Source organism: Fusarium phalaenopsidis (genome assembly GCF_050370095.1).
Source record: "Fusarium phalaenopsidis strain FUZ10S chromosome Unknown contig_32302, whole genome shotgun sequence".
NCBI lineage: Eukaryota > Fungi > Ascomycota > Sordariomycetes > Hypocreales > Nectriaceae > Fusarium > Fusarium phalaenopsidis.
Genome location: NW_028145405.1, coordinates 4,316,997 through 4,335,245, shown reverse-complemented (window position 1 = coordinate 4,335,245; position 18,249 = coordinate 4,316,997). Strand labels below are relative to the sequence as shown.

Below are 18,249 nucleotides of genomic sequence, written 5' to 3'. Positions count from 1 at the left end.
TGGGCCTAGGTCTTGGTTGGAGGTTTCGGGGATGGCGGAGGGAGATGGAGATGAGAAGGCCTAGGCTCAAAGGCCTCTCGGGTTATTAGGATGATTCATGGCGAGCAACAGCGAGGTTTAGAGCCTGGTCCCGGCTCAACTTGGCTGTCAGGGCGAGCAGCTTGCAAGGACTGGGAGCTGAAGAGAAGGTGTTTCACTCCACTGAATGTTGCGCCCAAATGGCCAGCATCCCTGGCCGTTTTTTAATTATGGAGCCAATCTCACCATTTAGTGCGTTCCAAGTGTTCGTCGACCTTCCAGAACTTCGATGGCAGGGCGAATCCGTGGAGCCGCACGGCTGTCGACGCCCTTATCGGAGGCTGTTCTGTTGGGCCTGGCTCGGCGCTTCTGGCACAACAAGCCGGGGAGGGGACCTAGACGCCTGGGATTGTCCTTGATGTCTTCGACCGTCGTGGATTGTTCCGGTCCCCAAGATGGAGGTTGAGACATCGAGGACAGCCAACACTAATGCTGCTGAGAACAAGTCCCATCTTGGCTGAGACTGTTTCACCCCTTGGATCACGCCGATTCTTCAGCAGGATCACTCGCTCTGATCCTGCTGCGGTCCCGGTACGAGCCCGGTTCGAAGCCGAGCCCTGGTGGCTCACGACAATGCCTTCTTCAAACCAAACTCCAGAGCCAGTCGGATTCGGCGACTTATACGGGGGAGACTCGTGCACGAGTCACCCCGCTGTCCCGTAGCCATAGCCGCACGTACGTACGCACGCACGCACTCACGCTCACAAAGGCGCGCACCGAAGAGAGGACTCATCTCCCAAGGACGGAACGGCGTCTGCTCGGCTGGGTTCTCGGTGGGCAAGGCAATGCTCAAGGGCACGCACAGATGTACGTGTCTCGTCTTGCTGGCCTGTCATTGCGTTTCATCTTTTTTTTCCCTCTACCCTTTTTACGACAGGGCTGTATCGTGGTCCGGGGAGGCCGCGGCTTGTCTCTGTCAAGTGTCAGTGTCAGTCATTATCAATGCTTCGCTTCAACCACCAACAAGCACGGCCTCGGGACAGCTCCTCTGGTGCCTCGGGCGTCCTGTCCTCAATGAGGGACGTGACGCGGACAGACAGGCAGGACAGGGCAGGGCAGGGCAGGGTTCTTGAGCTCTTTACGCGAGGGAAAGAAGAAACGAGAGAAAGCGGCCTCGCCCGAATGTCCCGCTTCGGTCCAGCACAGCACTGGCCTGCCAAGCGCCATGGGGTTGTTGTCATTTGGCGATGGATGGATTACAGAGGTTTACCATGACCAAATTGGCGTGGTCCAAGGCTGGCCCGAGGCTGGTTCAAGGCTCAATGATTGGGAGAGACGGACTAATGACAGCCATCAGCAAGGCGGTCCGACGGACAGAGGACAGGACCCTTGAAGGCTCGCTCAGCTTTGCTTCACTGTCGAAGCAACAATGCACAAGTCTCATCATCCATTTCTGAACGACTCCCCGCAATTATGTCATGCATCATGGATGGTTTCGCCGTATCCTGGACCCTCCCGTAATTTGGATACCGGACGGGACCCTGCTCCACCAGCATCAGCCGCCCTGCCCAGCCCAGGCCGGCCCTCGATCCTCTGCCTGGACGGGCTTGTTCGCTCGTTATGAGCTGGCCGCCGTCCATCCATCCCTCCATCCATTGAGCATTATATAGTCGACCAATCCTTCTTGGCCGCAGCCATGATGCTCCTCGGCCTCGTTTGGTGCCTAACAGTCTTCTCCAACTCATCAATTCTCCTTCCTTGACCTTGAAGCTCTAAGCCATCGGGCTGGTTGTTGGAGCATGACCTTTTCGCACAGCATTAAAAGACAAGACACATCCGCACACAATTCGATCTTTGCAGACCCTGTCCTGGGTCATTCACTCGCTGCTTGAACGTCTATCGCCTTTGTTTTCCATATTCCGCCTCTTTAGTCGCCCATCATGAGTTCTTCTCGCAAGTCGCGGATCGCGTCGAGCATGTCCAATGTCATGTTCACCAACGCCGTCTACTTCCCCAACTACAGGATATACCAAGGCGACACACCGGGGATGCTCAACTACAGCTGCATCAACCATGTTTACTATGCATATGCCAGTGTTTCAGCCGATGGTGGTGTTTTTGTAAGTTTCGCCCATCATCATCATGTGCCCGGGCGGCCGAAGATCGGTACTGACTCGGGCCCCTGCTCTAGCTGAGTGATGAGTGGGCGGACGCCGGAGCGCCTGTCGACGGTGTACAAGGCGGGCTGGGCTCCCTGATGCATCTCAAACAGAAGCATCCTCACCTTCGAGTGGTTTTGTCTGTTGGAGGCGGCAATTCGTCAGAGGTTTTCCCCCTGGTGGCCTCTAACACGCTGCTGCGTGACAACTTTGCCCGGTCAGCGAGGGGCCTCGTTGAAGCCTCTGGCCTGGACGGAATCGACAGTAAGTGGCAGCTGAGACAATGACTTGGGCCTTGGTCTTGCTGCGGACGAGATGCTGACTATGTCACCCGTGATAGTTGCCTGGGAATACCCGTGCGATGCGCAGCAAGGTTACGACTTTCTCGCGCTGCTAGCGGCCATTCGTATTCACCTCCCTGAGGAGCACTACATTCTCACGGCGGCGCTGCCCGCCAACAAGGCCATCCTGCAGTTTCTCGACCTGAAGCTGGTGACCGAGTACCTGGATTTCATCAACCTGATGGCGTACGATTTCTTTGGCAGCTGGACACCAAAGGCAGGCCATCACTCGCAGCTGTACGCCATGAACAAGGAGGAGACCTCAGGATCAGCGGGGGTTTCGTATCTCATGTCCAAGGGGTTCCCGCCAAAGAAGATCCTCCTGGGCATCCCGACATTTGGGCGAAGCTTTCTCCACTGCTCGGGGGCTGGGCACAAGTTCAAGGGCGTCGGAGGCGCTGAGGATGGTACCTTTGAGTACAGCCAGCTCCCACGCAAGGGCTGCAAGGAGGTTGTCGACAAGCGCCATGTGGCAGCGCAGTGCGTGGGTGCAGACGGTGGCTTCGTGACGTACGACAACCCAGACACGGTCAAGATCAAGGCTGGATTTTGCAAGCAAAAGGGACTAGGGGTAAGTCGACCAGTGGTTGTTGTTCTCGGTGTCTTGCATTTGTCTTGGACGAACCACCGACGTGTCTCTCCCCCCACGTCGGGGTGCAAGCCGGGTACTTGGGTAGTAGTTGTGGTTACCAGATCGCTAACTGCGGCATCTAGGGTCTCTTTTACTGGAACGGCCCGGCCGACGCCAAAGAAAAGTCGAGGAGCCTAATTGCGGCTGGCTTCCGCGCCTTGCACTCTTCGTGAGGAGAGAGGGCTCTGCTATCGTGAAGGGAGGGAGCTCTCAACCTCCTGACCTGAGGGAGCTGTGATGGCTATCCCTGGTACGACGTGACGGTTCAATGTCCTTGTCTCGCGGGCTGTTTGATCACAGCCTGCTTTCTGCATACTAGACGGTGCGAGACGGCGTTTCATCATCATCCATCAACAGCATCAGAAGGGGCATTTGCTGGCGTTTCTTTTCTTCTTCTTCTTCTTCTTTTCTTTTGTCCATTATGGTTTCCTTTTCTCCTTTGTTGCTTGGGAAAACTTGGTTGGTTTACTATCATGAACGCCTTACAGGGATGGGTCGGCACACGTTGTTTCTTCTGGCAAGAGCCGCGAAAATGGGAGAGAGGGATATCATCGGCATGGGCATGACGGACGGGATTGTTATAGACTCAATAGACGGGGGGTTGGCGTTTCTTCCAGGCAGCTGGGGTGGGAGACAAGCACTGGATGCTCGACTCCCTCCTGGACACGGATGGTTCACTGCCAACCTGATTATCCTTCCAACAATTTACTCTCATGATTCATGGCGACGGGTCTCGTGTCTGTTGGTCAGGATTACAATGCATCACTAGGGGGATCGAGAGAGACATCGGGCAAACGGGACACGCCGGGGTATAACGAGACGCGATAGCCGTCTGAACAGAGGAAGCGCCGCGTCAACTGGTGGTCGCACTGGATCGGCGGTTGAACAAGTCAGGCAAGCAGGGAAGCCTTGTTGGGCAACGACACGATGGGAGTGGTGGATGAGACGTTCAAGCGGGTGTGGGTTGCAACGGCGCATGGCCCCCACGAGGGATTGGGGTCTTTTGGAACTATCCAATGCGAGGAGACGCCAGAAAAGAGAGACCGTTTTGGGTTTCCCGGTTCCCGTGTGCCTGGTGTCAGTCTGGATCTTTGGTGAGGATGGGCGTTGGATGGGTTTCCTAAAATAGGTGTTCCGTTGAGATGCATGGGGTTGCGTGTAAGATGGTGTTTTTTGTTTGTGTAAAGGTACTCGTCACATGTCAAGTCACGATACTTGAAAATGCGTAAAAGCGGCATGCGACATAAAGATTACCTTACAACTGACCTAAAAACACCACACAACCTTTACGGAACCTGCAGCTGTTTTTTTGGTCGCATGGGGCATCATCCACGTGCGATAAGATAAGGCTGGAGCTTACTTCCGTCATGCTGCCTACCTACCTAGGACGTCGATAACCTCTGGAAGCTCAACAGCACATTTACCTTTGTCACCTTCTCAACATCTCGACACGTTACCTGACAACAGACGGGTGCTTGGTCGCATAAAGATGCCCACGGAGCGGCAACCGTCGTTCAGTCACTCAACACACACTCCTCCTCACCACCATGTCCGGCACCGATAGGGATCCGTCCCCACCGATTGCGGCCTCCGGGCTCGCTCCCGCCGCCGAGCTCCTCCACGAGCAACAACCCGACGATGAAGCCCCGCTTGAGCCCCCGATGCCTCCGTTCGAGCCTCTCTTTGCACTCCTGACCAACTCTACCACAAACACCACCGTCCACCCCCGCATCCACTACCTCTTCTCCGACGACGACCCTTCTGTTCTGGCGAGCCCTGCCGTCGACCGCGCCCTCGTCGTGGACCTCGTGCCTGCTCCCGAGGGAGACTCGAGTCGATGGGCTGTATCCTGGGCTGCGAGCTTGACACCGGACTTTGCCGTCACAAAATCCAACGTGGCTGTACAACAAAGCGAGGGCGATGACGACGGCCGTAACGGGGGCGCCCTCATGCTCCGCGTCGAAGGCGTAGAGCGCGAACCCGTCGAGATGCGCTCCGATAGCCTCCCCAGCTCCGGCAGCGGCGCCATTGGCGGTGAAGACGTCGACGTGCTCGCCGAGGACTTTCGACGACGCATGGGCGTGCTCAAGAAGGTTGTCGACGAGGGAGAGAAGCGCCGCGCCCTAGTAGGACAACATGAAGACGAACAAGTAGACGAAGACGAGGGTCCACCCGACGAGGCGATAGTGGACTATGACAGCGTCGAGAAGGGAAAGGAAAAGGCCAAGGACTGAGTGAGACGCCTACCGGAATCTGATACCTTTGTGGGTATTCAGTGTGTATGCACACAACAACTGTGAGACGCTTCAGTTTGGCTCCATCACGGATGGACACTTGCGCATGCCATGCTTGACGGCCTCTTTGTTTAGTTTACACGATGCCTCCTCATGGCATGAACGACAAAGAAGTCGAGAGTGTTTTCTAGAGAGAGGATGCGATTGGATTATCAGGTGGACCAGGCACCTTTGTTCAGAGAGATGGATGAACGGATGTATGGATGTATGGGTAAAATTGGTTTGGCGTATGGGATTTGTTTCACCCGAGTATCTCGACTCTCTGTGTTTGGATCAACTAAAGTAGGCCTAAGCTCGATGTACGAATTGGACTTTTTATCATGCGAATCCTTGTTGTCTTCAACTTGTGACTGGAACAGGGGATATAGTAAACACGGCGTAACAAAAAGATTGATTAAAAGCTCATATACTGTATAAACGCCCCTAACTAATGCAAATCGAAAGAGAAAAAAACTCCAGAATGGCGACAGAGAGAACAACGCAGCGGCCCGATTTGTATCCTTTCAACAACAACAAAAACCAAGCAAGAGATGAGGACAGGCTATCGGGCTGTGGCAGCAGCAGCAACAAAACATGGTGCGGGCAGGGAATACGCAAGAGACAGGCAAAGAAAAAGCAGGAGGCAAGGATCGCCGCGAGGCCAAGAATCGGTTTCCTCTCTTCAGATGCGTATATATCCTCAAAATGGCAACACGGGGCGAAGGCTGGGCTATACAACAGCCACGCCCAAACAAGATACTTTTTGGGAGTCAACCTTTTATCCTCCGAGCGCCTATTTTGGGAGTGAAGGGAGGTGCATGCGCCCCTTGGTGAGCTGGTCAAGGAGGGCGGTAGCTTCGCTGTCGTCTGCGCTTCGGCCCATGATGCGAGATCGCCGGCCGATGGCATTGATAGCGGGTAGAGTGCGGTTGATGTCGTCGACGAGACTTCGCTTCTTGTTGTCGTTGTTCTGGCCCTTGATGACAAAGATGTAGATAAGCACGATAATGACGATGACGACAATGATTGCCACTACACATAAAGTTAGCTGGCCGTTGGCAGGGCTGCATAAGCCGTTGATACTCACCACAGATACCCAGGCAGATCCACTTCTTCTTGCGAGTCTTGCGGGCCGTGTTGACGGCGACGCCAATCTCCTCGTTACCCTTATCGAGGTTCTCGACGACCTCCTCAGCCTTCTGCTCAATCTGGGTGACGGCAACCTCCTGCTGGACGACCAGGGTGTCCATATCCTGGAATAGCTGGGCGAGCTCGACCATCTGCTGCTCAATCTTGACAAGGGCGGCATGACGATCCTGAACAGCGCTGAGAGCGGCACGGGCGCGGCCCTGGCGGTCGCTCTGCATAAGGGCCTGCTGGAAGACCTGGCCACCAGTGGTGTCCTCGACGGCGGCCTGCACCTCAGCTTCGCTGGCATCGGGGCGAACGATACGGTACTGGCGAGCCATCTGGTCCTGGGTGCGCTTTCGGAACTGCGACTCAACCTGCTGGTACTGCTGGATGGCGGACTTGAGGCGGCGGTCGATACGGGTGACGTGGGGGTTGTTCTTGGCCGACTGGGCCTCAGGGTTGGACTTGACGACGCGGACGCGTTCTGTGAGGCCGCGGTAGAGGCTCATGGTGTCGGCAGAGAGGGCATCGAGCTGCTGGTTGGCGGCGCTCGATGCCGAGCTGTCGGCGTCATCTAGTGTTCGCTGCTGGATGTGTCGGAGCTGCTCAAGGTTCTTCTCGACAGTGTCGATGCCGCGGTCAATGTCGCGGCACTCGTTCAGGATGGCGTTGGGGTCGCCATGACCGAAGGAGCTGGCGTTGTGGGCGAGAGGCTCCAGCTCGACGTTGCCTACGAATCGCGTCGTGTCAGCGCGCTGTGGACGACGAACGACGGCCAGTCCCATATCCAGTTCATCACAATCTCACCTCCGAAACCACTCTGCGCGGGAGGGCTGTTGTACCCACCTCCATAACCGCCGTTGTTTCCATAACCGCCGGTAGGAGTGTTATAGCCCGTGTCGGGCGAGTCGTAGGGATTTTGTCTTCCGTATCTATTCACGTGCGTCAGCAAGGGGGTCGAGGGGCGAAATCGAACGCGTGGGATGCGACAACTAACCCGTACTGCGAAACATGTTAGCAAATATCAATATTAAGGAGTATTGTGTTGAGCAGGGTAATTAGATGTTTGAAAATCGAATTGCGGTGCTCAATTCGGGTCGGTGGTTGGAGTCACTCGAAGGGATTGGGACAGGAGGCAGGCAGAATAGGAGGCGAGACTAACACTCATGATGGGCGACTGAGCAGAGCTCTACTCAAAAGCTGTGAATGGATTTGTTTCGGGAGATCGAACAAGCTCCCTTTGTAGGTTTCGTCGTCGTCGGGCTTGATCTTTTAAAGATCGAATCGTGCGGTTTTGACCTGGTGTGGTGTTTTTCGCCTTCGTCCTCGTATTGTAGGTTTTGGGTATATTGTAGGGAAAGGAAAGCTTCGGTGGTGGCTGGACCCGAGATCTCGTCGCACAGCAAGGAGAAAACGACTCGAGAATAAGAGAGGAAAATAGCGAAGGTCGAGACTTTGAAGGAGGGGGGCGTAAGGGAAGGTAAAAAAGGAAAAAAGAAGACAGAAGGGGGGGCGATGGAACGAGAGATAGGGCGTGGATGAGGGAAAGTAAGAAAGAGGCAAAAGACGGGAATGGGGAAGACAGACGGTGTGAGATGGACTGGACAGGCCAGGCATGGATGGGAGTGGCCACTGAGTTGGAGGCGCGCCATGGTCCAGCCACTGGGGGACGGGCGCTTGGGCGCTGCTCACTGCCTCTACTGGGCTGCAGGTGGGTTCTTTTAGCGGCTAGATGCCCTGGGGATGGGCTCCATCCATCAAAGCCCCGAGTCCATCGGTTGTCCGTACGGGCAGATGGTCCGTAGGCATCGTCACCCATGAAGATGCAGCGAGTGCTGTCCTGGCACCAGTCACTGAAGATCTTGACACGACAATTCGCAAAATAATTACTCAATTTGACCTAAAAGCCCGTAGTTGACGCCTTCAATCAAGGTAGCTCGCTCTATCTCAATGCCAATCTCAGACCGTCACGGTCGCAATCTCGCAAGCCGCCTCGGACTGCTACTGCTCCAAGATTAACTCGCCAGGTCCCAACCCAGCAGCCCCTTGGAGAGAAGGGCAACACCCAAAATGCTACAGCTCGAATCAATCATGCGACGCTCAATTGGAGGGGGCCCTGCATGGATTTCTGTCGGGTCCATAGGCTAATGAGCTTGAGCGGCAGATTTGCTGTGCTGTGCTTCTTTTTAGGGGTCGGGTCCCACGATCCCCAGTAATAACAACTGGCTGTCAAGGGTCCTCTCATTGGTGATGGCCTCTCCACTGTTTCATATTTGCACGCGGCTGCTTTATCCCATGGATGTTCAAACCTCGCCATCTGTAACATGTCTGATGTTGCATCTTGCTACGTATGAAGCAGCAGCGTCATGGTCTTGTTCATCATTACCACAAATTCTACCCTCATTCTTGACACCAGAAACAAACTCCACTGATACTGCGCCCCCAAGAACCGAACATCCGCATGTAGGCTGACGCGGAAAAGCCCTGCGAGCCCACGCTAATCCCTCAGCTCTTAGCTCCAGGGACGCCACCTTTTTGGAGATTGGCACTGACCGGGGTTGGTCTGGAACAAACCTCAACCAAGCTTCGCCCAGCGTGGGGCTCGTGTCAAGGGTGCTCGCGATTCTGCGAGGTTATTTTCGGATTCATAAAGAAAATACGGAACTCTACTCCGTGTGATCGCCAGACTCGTCCACAAACGCTGTCATCAACGGCTTCGTCTTACCACGTTCATGCATTTCGCAATAGAAATGCCCTCTTGAGGAACTTTGGTCAGCTCCACCCACGGGCAGGATTCGTCTCACTCACATCACACCCTTGCCCTCTCATCAACCCGCCACAGAGACTTCAGCCGCATGCTGGCGTTCAATAAATCATAAGCTGACACTCGCATTCGACAGCTCGGACTCGCTGATGTTTGCTCGCCGATCACGCAGGCACACCTCAACGGCTTGGCGAAAACTGTTCACATGGTCATCTCTCTTTCACTGCATTGCATTACAGTATTTGGACGTCAATTACTCTAGAACCATATTTCAACTTCATATCATATCTCACTCATCCCACGTCTTGACGCCGCTTCAATCCCAAAAACAGAAACTCCGCCCACTTCTTCACAACCACTCATCTCGAATCGCCAAAGAACCCAAACACGCCCAAAAACATCCGAATCTCAAACAAAAGCAGCTCATCTCAATGGCCATGCTCACAAAACAGCGTACGCCGACACATAGCTGACACTCATGTCATTAGGTTGCTGCACCAGGTTGCTTCGGTCATACTGAATGACCTGGAACCGGCCCTTGCCCTGATACTGCGGCTCCTGGCCGAGCAGCTCAAGAGCCGCCATCATGACTCCGATGGGGTGTCGCCCGCATACTGTATTCTTTGTCTGCTTCAGGGTCGCGAGGAAAGCATCATGGCTGCCGCTCTTGACGCCATCCATGGCAGCTTCGTCGATGGCCCGAATGGTCTCATGAATCGGGGGACCGGTTGGCGCTCGATCCGACTTGCGCAGCCTCACGAGGTCCCCGGGGCTGCTGGTGGGAGAGTAGACCATGTAACTGAAGTTGTCACCCCAATGGCAAAAATCCGAACTGATGATGAAAGCATTTTCCGGATCCTTGAGGAAGGGGAGAAGCGCTCGTCCTACTTCCTTCTCCTCCGGCCCGTTGTTGGATCCAACCAGCACAGGCACGATCTTGGGGAACTTGTCCGGTGAGCCAAAGGTCTGCTGGCAGCGGAGGTAGAGATAAGGCATGTGCATCTCCAGCGAGTGCTCGGAGATCTCGTTCCTCTGTGGCATGAGGTCCATGCTGGCGGCATCCTCAAATTTCTTGGCCAGGACCCGATCAACTGAAAGCTCACCAAAGGGAGTCTCGTACTTGTCAAAAGTAGTGGCGGCGCATCCTTCGAGGTAGTAGGTATGAGAAGGTCCCAGGACAAAGACGCGCTTGGCGCGGCTCAGGTCCAGAGTCTTGTATGCCCAGGCCGCACACGGACCAGAGTAGTCATATCCCGCATGGCTGGCACCCGACGTCGTCAGATTGGAGCTCAGTCAGAACGTATGGGAAGTAAACTCACGGTGCGATGACAATGCGAGCCCCAGGAATGGGCAGAGGAGCTCCATCGATGCTCTCCGGGACAACCGCTAAGTAGCCCTCAAGCTCGCCTCTCAGAGCATCGGCATCCTTGAGGTACCAGGTACCAGCCTTCTTAGCAGGTCGTGTGATAGCCATTTTTGCTCTGGTGGGAGTGGTGTTTATGTCAAGAAGACTGAACGAGACAGGTGGGTTGATGATGGGGTTATTTATGAGCGAGATAAGCTCTTGAAGATGCTTTCTAGCTACAGGTTGCTCAGCGCCTCACGTTACTCGTGAGCTGACGGGAGGCAGGCGGTTCTGTCTCCGCCTTGCATGCGGGGTAGGCAGCAATAGGCGCTTCACTGCATCCACCGGAGCATCATACATGACCAGGTATTGGATCGCAGTTGCAAGACAGGCGTTTCGCATGTTCCGCGCGGCTAGTTACACTCTCCTAGATGACGTGTGTTTGTATGCCGTCATTTGGTTGCTCATGCTACAGTAACTAAATCATGATGTTCTAGGCCCGATATGTAGGCCTCTTCTATCAATACACGATGGATGAAACGTGGTTATCATGACACAAATATACATCACGCTATCCTGCACTCCACAGCTCCGTAGCGAACTGTACTCTCGGCGTGATCGGGCGTTTCTAATCCACCCAAGCACCGGGCATTCTCCCATCTTCCTCAAACGACCTCCAGAACTCGCAAGCCATGTGCTCAAACTCAGGTGCCCACAAGAGCTCCCACTCTTGTACGCTCTTACCAATCTTCAGGTCAATCATCCGGATAGGGACCCAGTGGTTCTCATTACATCCCTCGCGGATTGCTTGCTGCACCTTTCCTCCATAGGCAGCTCTCGCCATGCTTTCTCTTGTCAGTGTCCTTGACGCCGTAATCGCATCAGCGTCCAAGGCGCCTCGTAGTTCGCCGCGGAGCAGATCCCTCTCCCGCTTGCCGTACTCAAGCAAATCCACTCCAGCCACCAGGAGGTCCTCAAGCCACTGGTGTATTGTCTTCTGGAAGACATCGTTCCAGTGCGAGAAAGAGACCTGCGGCGAGAGATAGCAGAGTGCACCTCCAAGCACCGAAATCAACGGTGTCCCTCGCCACTGCGGGACATGATATACATCCCAAGGGACCACCGACTCGATGCTGTGAAGATCTCGGGCTTCTGCGGCCGATGCGACGTGGACGACAAAGTTGTCCCAGGCATCGTTATAGTCGTGCCACTGGAATTCCGCTCGCCTGTACGGCAACGCCTCATCCGCAAACCTAATCCCCAGCGACACCGCCGCTGAATGCACCAGTGATAGATTCTCATCCGTCGAAAGGGACACGTCTGCCTTTGCCACAACCGAGTCTTCGGAGAGGAGCCGCGGGAGGCTTGCAAAAGACTTTACGTGAAATGAACCCAACCGTACAGCTTCCAGTCGGTTCCGCAATGGCCAGGTGTAGTACTTGGGCATGAACCGGGACCGGAAGATGAAGATAAAGTCGTCCGAGTATGTCCATTCATGTAAGAAGTCAAATAGTCTCACGATGGGTAAGTCTTCGGGATCCTGTAGGTAGGTTTGGAAAAGATTCGCAATCTTCTCCCAGTCTTGTTCCATGCATTCCCTGTTGGGCTGATAGACCAACGGCTTCAGAGGACTCCTAAGGTTCGTGTTAGACGTGGAACAAGACGACCTGGAAAAACAACTCACTCTCTATCACGGCCCACCACCTCGTACAGTGTTTCTTCGAGACCCAAATTCAATAGAAGTTGGCATATCTCGTAGCTTTTGGACTGTGCTGCATACTGTTGAGCTGTGAGCAAATCATGGACAGAATACGGCGTGGTGCACTTTGAACTGACATGTAATAGTGAGTCTCCGTTAGCATCCTTATCAAATGGCGATGCTTTCCGAGTACTGAAAAGCTCCAAAACACCGCTTTTATCCCCGTTCTGTATCCTAGTGATGATCTCCGATTTTGGGGAAACAATGTTGTAAACTCGATAGTTGAAGCTCCAACCAGCCATGGTCGAGCGAGACTGAAAGATGTAGATGGACTGCGAAATCCAACTCGGAAACTGCAAGTATGCTTGCCAGGCACCTGTCCCTTTCGTATAGGCTAGCGAAAGCCGCCCTGTCTGGGAAGGGATATACGTTCCGTTGCAGATGGCACGTTTGCGTGGGATGGCCGTCAGTTGTTTCTTGCTCTCTTCCGTCCGGTCCGTCTTTTGTGCACGATCGCTTATTGTTCTGACCGTGGACACATGTTTCAGCTGAAAGGTATCCAGCTGCTCGCTGAAGTTGCTGGTAACTCTGCTCACGATCGTATCCGCGTTTCGCCTTGAAACAGCCCTTTGCAAATCAGTGATGTATTCCCCATCTGAATACCTCGCACTTACAGCTGGTATGTCATGATCGAAGCGTTCAGAAACCTAATTGATCGCTTGAGTCTCTTCTGAAACCGTTCAAGCTTCTCCTTTTTAGTCGCAAGTTTCAGAGCCGTCAATGTCCGCTGGAAGCCCTCCTTCTTAGACTGGACCTGGGTGCTCATCTCGTCGAGAAGTTCTTTCAGAATCTTGTGCGCCTGCTGTGAGTTGACAAAACTGCGGGCGACACAAGAGTCGCTGCGGGCGGTATTAGTGGCATTGTCGGCCTCGAGCTGCTCCTTCAGCTCTTCGAACAGGATCGAGTAGTCCTTTAGCTCCTCGAGCAGGTCCTGAAGGTCGTGCGGAAGGTCGGTTGCCTCGCTCCATAGTTGGTTGACCTTGATGATTAACTTGACGATATCTCCCGTGATTTGGACAAATGCGATGATACTGGCAGCGGTCTCCATTTTTAGCCTCGTGAAGGGCTCATTTCAGGACAAATAGTAACAACAAAACCGTTGACCTTTGCAACTCTAGACACGAGACATTAAAAGAGTGCGGGATGGAATGAACTGGAACAACAGAATAGCAGCACAGGCTGAAGTAGAGGAGGAGGAATCTTCAACACAGCCTCCACGATGGGAACTCATGACCTCAAGTCCTACGTAGCATGGGGGCCCAGTTCCGAGACAAGAACAACCAAGAAGTGTACCACTCCATGCCACGGACCAACCAGTTTTGGGAGGACGGGGATGGCGCGTAGACCGGTGGCCGCATGAATCTGGGCGGCAAAGTGAACGGGGGGCCGCGGCAGATAGTGTGGTGCCTGCCAGGCTGTGTCGGCGAAATGGTAGGCCTCCCGTATAGCCCAGTGTTTTAGGTACCTAGCTACGAGATGAAAAATATCTTAGATATTTAACATTGGAGATGAGATGGAATAGAAGCGCCATGGCTGCCGTTTATGGGCATGCACACGCGCGGGACGGGTCCGGCTAGAAAGCCCCAGCGGTGCGGGCCGCTAAAGCCGCTACCTGGGCGCTAAAAATGATTGGTTACTGGTCTACGGAAGCGTCCTTTATCATCTCACCACCAGAGAAAGTCATCTTTGTCCACCACTAGGTATCATCGCCAGGAACTGATGGTTCAGTACCTACAGTAAACATCCATGGATCACTCTACAGAATCTCTTATGCATCCTCAACGCATGTTGCGTAGCCATCTCGTAGACTATCCCCATACTTTAATCTTCGTCTACATCCCCATCTTGGACTCTTCAGCCAGACTCACCGTGGCTGTCTAACGCTCCTTATGTACATGGCCAAGCGCATTTCGGAGAACATGGTAAGCCACCTGTACCTCATCATATGTCTCCGGATACCCTAGGTTAGGATACCCACGTATTGCTTCTTTAGCCACCGCCTCTGCTTCGTCAAACCGCTGTGCCTCAAGCAGTATTGAAGCAAAGTTAACCAACAAAGAAGATCTCGCTGCAAGGGGCAAGTCGCTTTCCCGTACCGAGGAAATCATCTCCCTTGTGCTCTCTACTACCTCCATACTATATCCCAAGGCGCTCAGGAAACGAAAGCGAAAACAAGTGAGTGGTCTTTCCTGACTCCTGAACCGGGCAGCATCGCCGGATTCATGGACACTTCTGAGTGCCTTTGTTACGATCCCAAGAGCTTCCCTGCTAAGTCCCATGTGGTGGGAGCATATAGCTAGGTTCATATTGCAGTGGATATCAAGATCCCTCGCCCCCCGAATCGTTGCAAAGCCACCAGCTGCAGCTCTCAGAGTTGACAGGGCATCTCTTCCTCTGCCATCGAGATAGGCCAAGTTTGTTCCATAAATGCGCATTGCATGTAGTATAAACAACAAGTCCGCGTTTTCTGCCCTGCCAAGATCGAGGCAGGCTTTGAGCATGACATCAGCCGTCTCGTGACAGCCATCTTTTAGAAAGGCCTGCCCCAGCATGGACAAACTCCTGGCTGTGTCAAGAAGCACCTCGCTCTGCACGGACTCCGAGATGCCGAGGACCAGTACTGCCTTTAAAAGCTGTTCTCCATGGGCTCTGGTCGACCACGAATCCTGTAGAGTAAGAATTTCACCGAGAATTTCAACGTGGTAGATGAACCTTTTGCCAAAGATGCCAGACTGTTTCAGCACTGGCAGTAACCATTCCAGCGCCTCGGGAAGCAATGAGTTTGGTGCCGTGTAAACTCTAGGCTTGTCTACAACCTTATGCCAGGCATCGATGGCCTCATCGACACCTGTGGAAAACTGTGCCATCTCCCTGATTTTGTCAACCAATTTCTCATTGGCCCCTGGTGCCCTAGGTCCCTGTGCAAACATGCCAACCTCGGAGCTTAGTTCTCCTACTGCTCTCGCAAAATCACGGTTGTCGTTGAACTCAGGGAAGCCATCTCCTAACTCTGAAGAAGCCACATCGAGGATGAGTTGCCCAACTTGTTCCTCCCACGGCGGCATCGCCCAGGGTTCAACAAGTGGAGTAACATCATTCAGCCAGTTTCCAGTTGTCTCATAGAATATGTCTTTGTCGAAAGGCTCAGTAACGCTCGTCGGTTGTTCGAAATGGACTACAAGATCCAGGTGTAATTTCTCATATTCGTTTCGAGCTGCCTGAGCGAGACGGAGACGTACCACGTTTTGAACCATGCCATGCATCACACCATGATAGAAGCCATCCTTGCCAATATCATATTGCTGCACGAGTCCGACGTCATAGAGCTCGGCCAGAATATCGCCAAAGGCTCGAGAATCCCATCCCGGGAGACAAGCTGCGAGAAAGGCACCTGGCTGCTCTGCCATCCGGTCTTTGGTGTCCCAAGGTTGCATAGCTGAGCAAAATTGCACAAAACGGGATTCCGAGAAACTCGAAGAAGATTGGAAGGCAATGATATTCAACAAATCATCTTTATGAGCCCTAGGGCCATCTCCTTTGGCATTCTTAACCTGGCGGATGGAAAGGTCCCAAGTGGTGTAGACCGAAAGAATATGTGCCATTTCGGGCCCTTCCAGGTTCGTGATGTAATCAGTAGCTACCAATCTGTCTGACAATATCTCAGACTGGTCCTTGCATCTTTCGAGAAAGGCCTAAAAGTCGAGGCGTGAGCGATGGATGTACAGCCCCTGCCTGGACGATGGCCAAGGGGTTCATCCAGAGCTGGCTGACAATGCTGCGGACCACCCGCTTGCTCCGAGGTTCTATGTTCTTAGTGTCACCACTCTTTGAGGCTTGCAGAAGCAGCTCCACGGCATCTTCCTCTTCCATGTTTTCCGTGTCGACCGATCCATCCAGCCGCAAAAAGTCCTGGACATTCTGCCGACGAGTGGTGATCAGAACGGAGGCATTTTGCGCCACTGGGAAGCACCTCTTGATCTTTCGCATCATCTCAGGCTTGTCAACATTGTCGAAGACAGCCAGCCAAGGGGTCTTAGTGTTGGCAAGGTGGCGAAAAATGGCTTAGGCTTTACCATCCATTGTCAAGGGGAGCCTGCCGTCATGGCGGCTAAGGATCTCCTCCGCGCAAACGAACAGGTCATAGTCAACAGTATTGTGAGAGGAAGCATCAACCCATAACATTGACTGGCAAGGTTGGTTGATGTATCGTCGACAGTATTCGATTGCCAGAGGTGTCTTGCCTTGGCCTGGAAGACCCCTGAGAGCGACGCAGCGAGCTTCGGTCCCTTGTGGTTTGTCGAGCAAGTGATGCTTCAAGGTCATGAGGTCCTCTGCCCGGCCAACAAAGTCCTTGACCCTATGGTAAGGAACATTGATGAATCTAGCCGGGGCGTTTTTTTCTGTTTGAGAATCTGTGACGACTTCAAGATTCTCGAGCTTGCTGAGAACCTGGGACAGGGCCGTATTCGTGCTTTCGACACCTTGGGCGATCGTGTTCATCATCACTGACATGTCCAATACATGACCATGGATAGACTTGACTTCAACGCCCAGGTTGCTGAGAAGCCGACTATGGGGATTTCTAAGTATCTTTGCCCTCTGGGCGAATACATGCGTACTCACGAGTCGGCAGCCTGCAGTGCCAGAGCAAGAGAGCCCTTGTCTCTCTCCAAGACGGCCAGGCATCTCTCGATTTCGTCGTCTTTGAGGAGAGCGTGAACTCTTTTAGACCAAGTCTTCCACTTGCTAGCAGTAGGGGATGCGCTTAGACGATTGATAAGTTTGTTCAGACGAGTAACACCCCGGAGGCAATTTTCGAGTTCGAGTTTGACTGCTTCGGTCTGAAAGGTTGGGTGGGGGATAATTGCGGCAAAGAGAGCTTCAAGTTGAGAGACTTTCTTCAGCCGTTCTCGCTGGACCTCGATAGAGCTTTTCAGGCTCGAAATAGTACTGTAGAGCACCTGCGTGATAGCCATGCCCGCCTGAGCAAACTGGATAGCTGCAGCGGCTACGCCCACAATCTCGACTGGCTCCATGGTCTCAAAGGCAAAGGGCTGCGACAAGGTGACGCAATGCCAGTGGTGAAAGGGCTCGGCGGTTGGGTCAGTCTTGATTTTTCGGTCACTTATGAGCGGCGGATGTTGATATCACGGCGTATGAATCCATCAAAGGGAACATAGTGGTGAAGCCTGGCGACGGATAGAGGGTTTTCCCAGGAAGGTATGCCTCAGTGAGGTGGACTGGACCTGTCATGTCTGTAACCTGGGTGAGGCATTCTCAAGGACTGGTGAATTGCACTTTGCAAGGAAATGATCGAATCAAGAAGAAGATATACCGCCATGCAGACGATTAGTGGCTTGGGCTGGGTTTCTGAGCGGTGGCTGGACTTGCAAGGAGCCCGGTGCCTATGAGCCAAGCAAAGAATGACAAAGGGAGGAGTGACTCGGTATTACCTGCCTGCCCCAGGTATCCAGCAAGTGATGGATCGAAATCGAGGCCCAATTCAATATGCGCCAAGGTACCTATACAACCCAGCTCAGGCTGCCTAGATTCAACGAGTGGTTGTAACCAGATCCATACTGGTTCGTTTGGTTGGTGAATATGCAGTTGATGCCTAGGTATGTTTGTCCGGCCTGGAGTCTTGGATGTTGGCAAACAAACCATTGAGTATCGTCAATGTTACTTCATGGCCATGGGAGCACCATGTTTCGTGTGCGGCCGTCTCCTACACCCCGCGTCTTCCTCCGTGTCCAAGGCGCATCAAACGTAAGCCAGAGCCACGACAATGCCGAATACGGGCTTGTAAACGGAATACATAGAACCGCCGG

General features: G+C 53.5%; 6 protein-coding genes across 6 annotated transcripts; 2 read left to right on the top strand and 4 right to left on the bottom strand.

Moving 5' to 3' along the window:
• Positions 1-1,958: 1,958 nt before the first annotated feature.
• LRP88_08692 (glycoside hydrolase superfamily) lies at positions 1,959-3,322 on the top strand (the record flags this gene model as incomplete). Its single annotated transcript, XM_083245195.1, has 4 exons — positions 1,959-2,138; positions 2,210-2,441; positions 2,518-3,089; positions 3,233-3,322. 4 exons carry the CDS (start codon positions 1,959-1,961, stop codon positions 3,320-3,322), a joined length of 1,074 nt encoding a protein of 357 aa, XP_083099689.1.
• A 1,374-nt stretch (positions 3,323-4,696) lies between these two features.
• Positions 4,697-5,383, top strand: LRP88_08691 (uncharacterized protein; the record flags this gene model as incomplete). Its single annotated transcript, XM_083245194.1, has 1 exon — positions 4,697-5,383. One exon carries the CDS (start codon positions 4,697-4,699, stop codon positions 5,381-5,383), a length of 687 nt encoding a protein of 228 aa, XP_083099688.1.
• An 832-nt stretch (positions 5,384-6,215) lies between these two features.
• Positions 6,216-7,721, bottom strand: LRP88_08690 (t-SNARE; the record flags this gene model as incomplete). The annotated part of the gene is made up of 5 exons (XM_083245193.1): positions 6,216-6,454; positions 6,510-7,283; positions 7,361-7,485; positions 7,551-7,555; positions 7,716-7,721. 5 exons carry the CDS (start codon positions 7,719-7,721, stop codon positions 6,216-6,218), a joined length of 1,149 nt encoding a protein of 382 aa, XP_083099687.1.
• A 2,037-nt stretch (positions 7,722-9,758) lies between these two features.
• LRP88_08689 (MEMO1 family) lies at positions 9,759-10,791 on the bottom strand (the record flags this gene model as incomplete). The annotated part of the gene is made up of 2 exons (XM_083245192.1): positions 9,759-10,578; positions 10,637-10,791. The coding sequence occupies 2 exons, from the start codon at positions 10,789-10,791 to the stop codon at positions 9,759-9,761; spliced, it is 975 nt and encodes a 324-aa protein (XP_083099686.1).
• A 499-nt stretch (positions 10,792-11,290) lies between these two features.
• LRP88_08688 (uncharacterized protein) lies at positions 11,291-13,469 on the bottom strand (the record flags this gene model as incomplete). Its single annotated transcript, XM_083245191.1, has 2 exons — positions 11,291-12,296; positions 13,036-13,469. The coding sequence occupies 2 exons, from the start codon at positions 13,467-13,469 to the stop codon at positions 11,291-11,293; spliced, it is 1,440 nt and encodes a 479-aa protein (XP_083099685.1).
• A 3,014-nt stretch (positions 13,470-16,483) lies between these two features.
• LRP88_08687 (uncharacterized protein) lies at positions 16,484-17,457 on the bottom strand (the record flags this gene model as incomplete). Its single annotated transcript, XM_083245190.1, has 2 exons — positions 16,484-16,991; positions 17,045-17,457. The coding sequence occupies 2 exons, from the start codon at positions 17,455-17,457 to the stop codon at positions 16,484-16,486; spliced, it is 921 nt and encodes a 306-aa protein (XP_083099684.1).
• Positions 17,458-18,249: the final 792 nt, after the last annotated feature.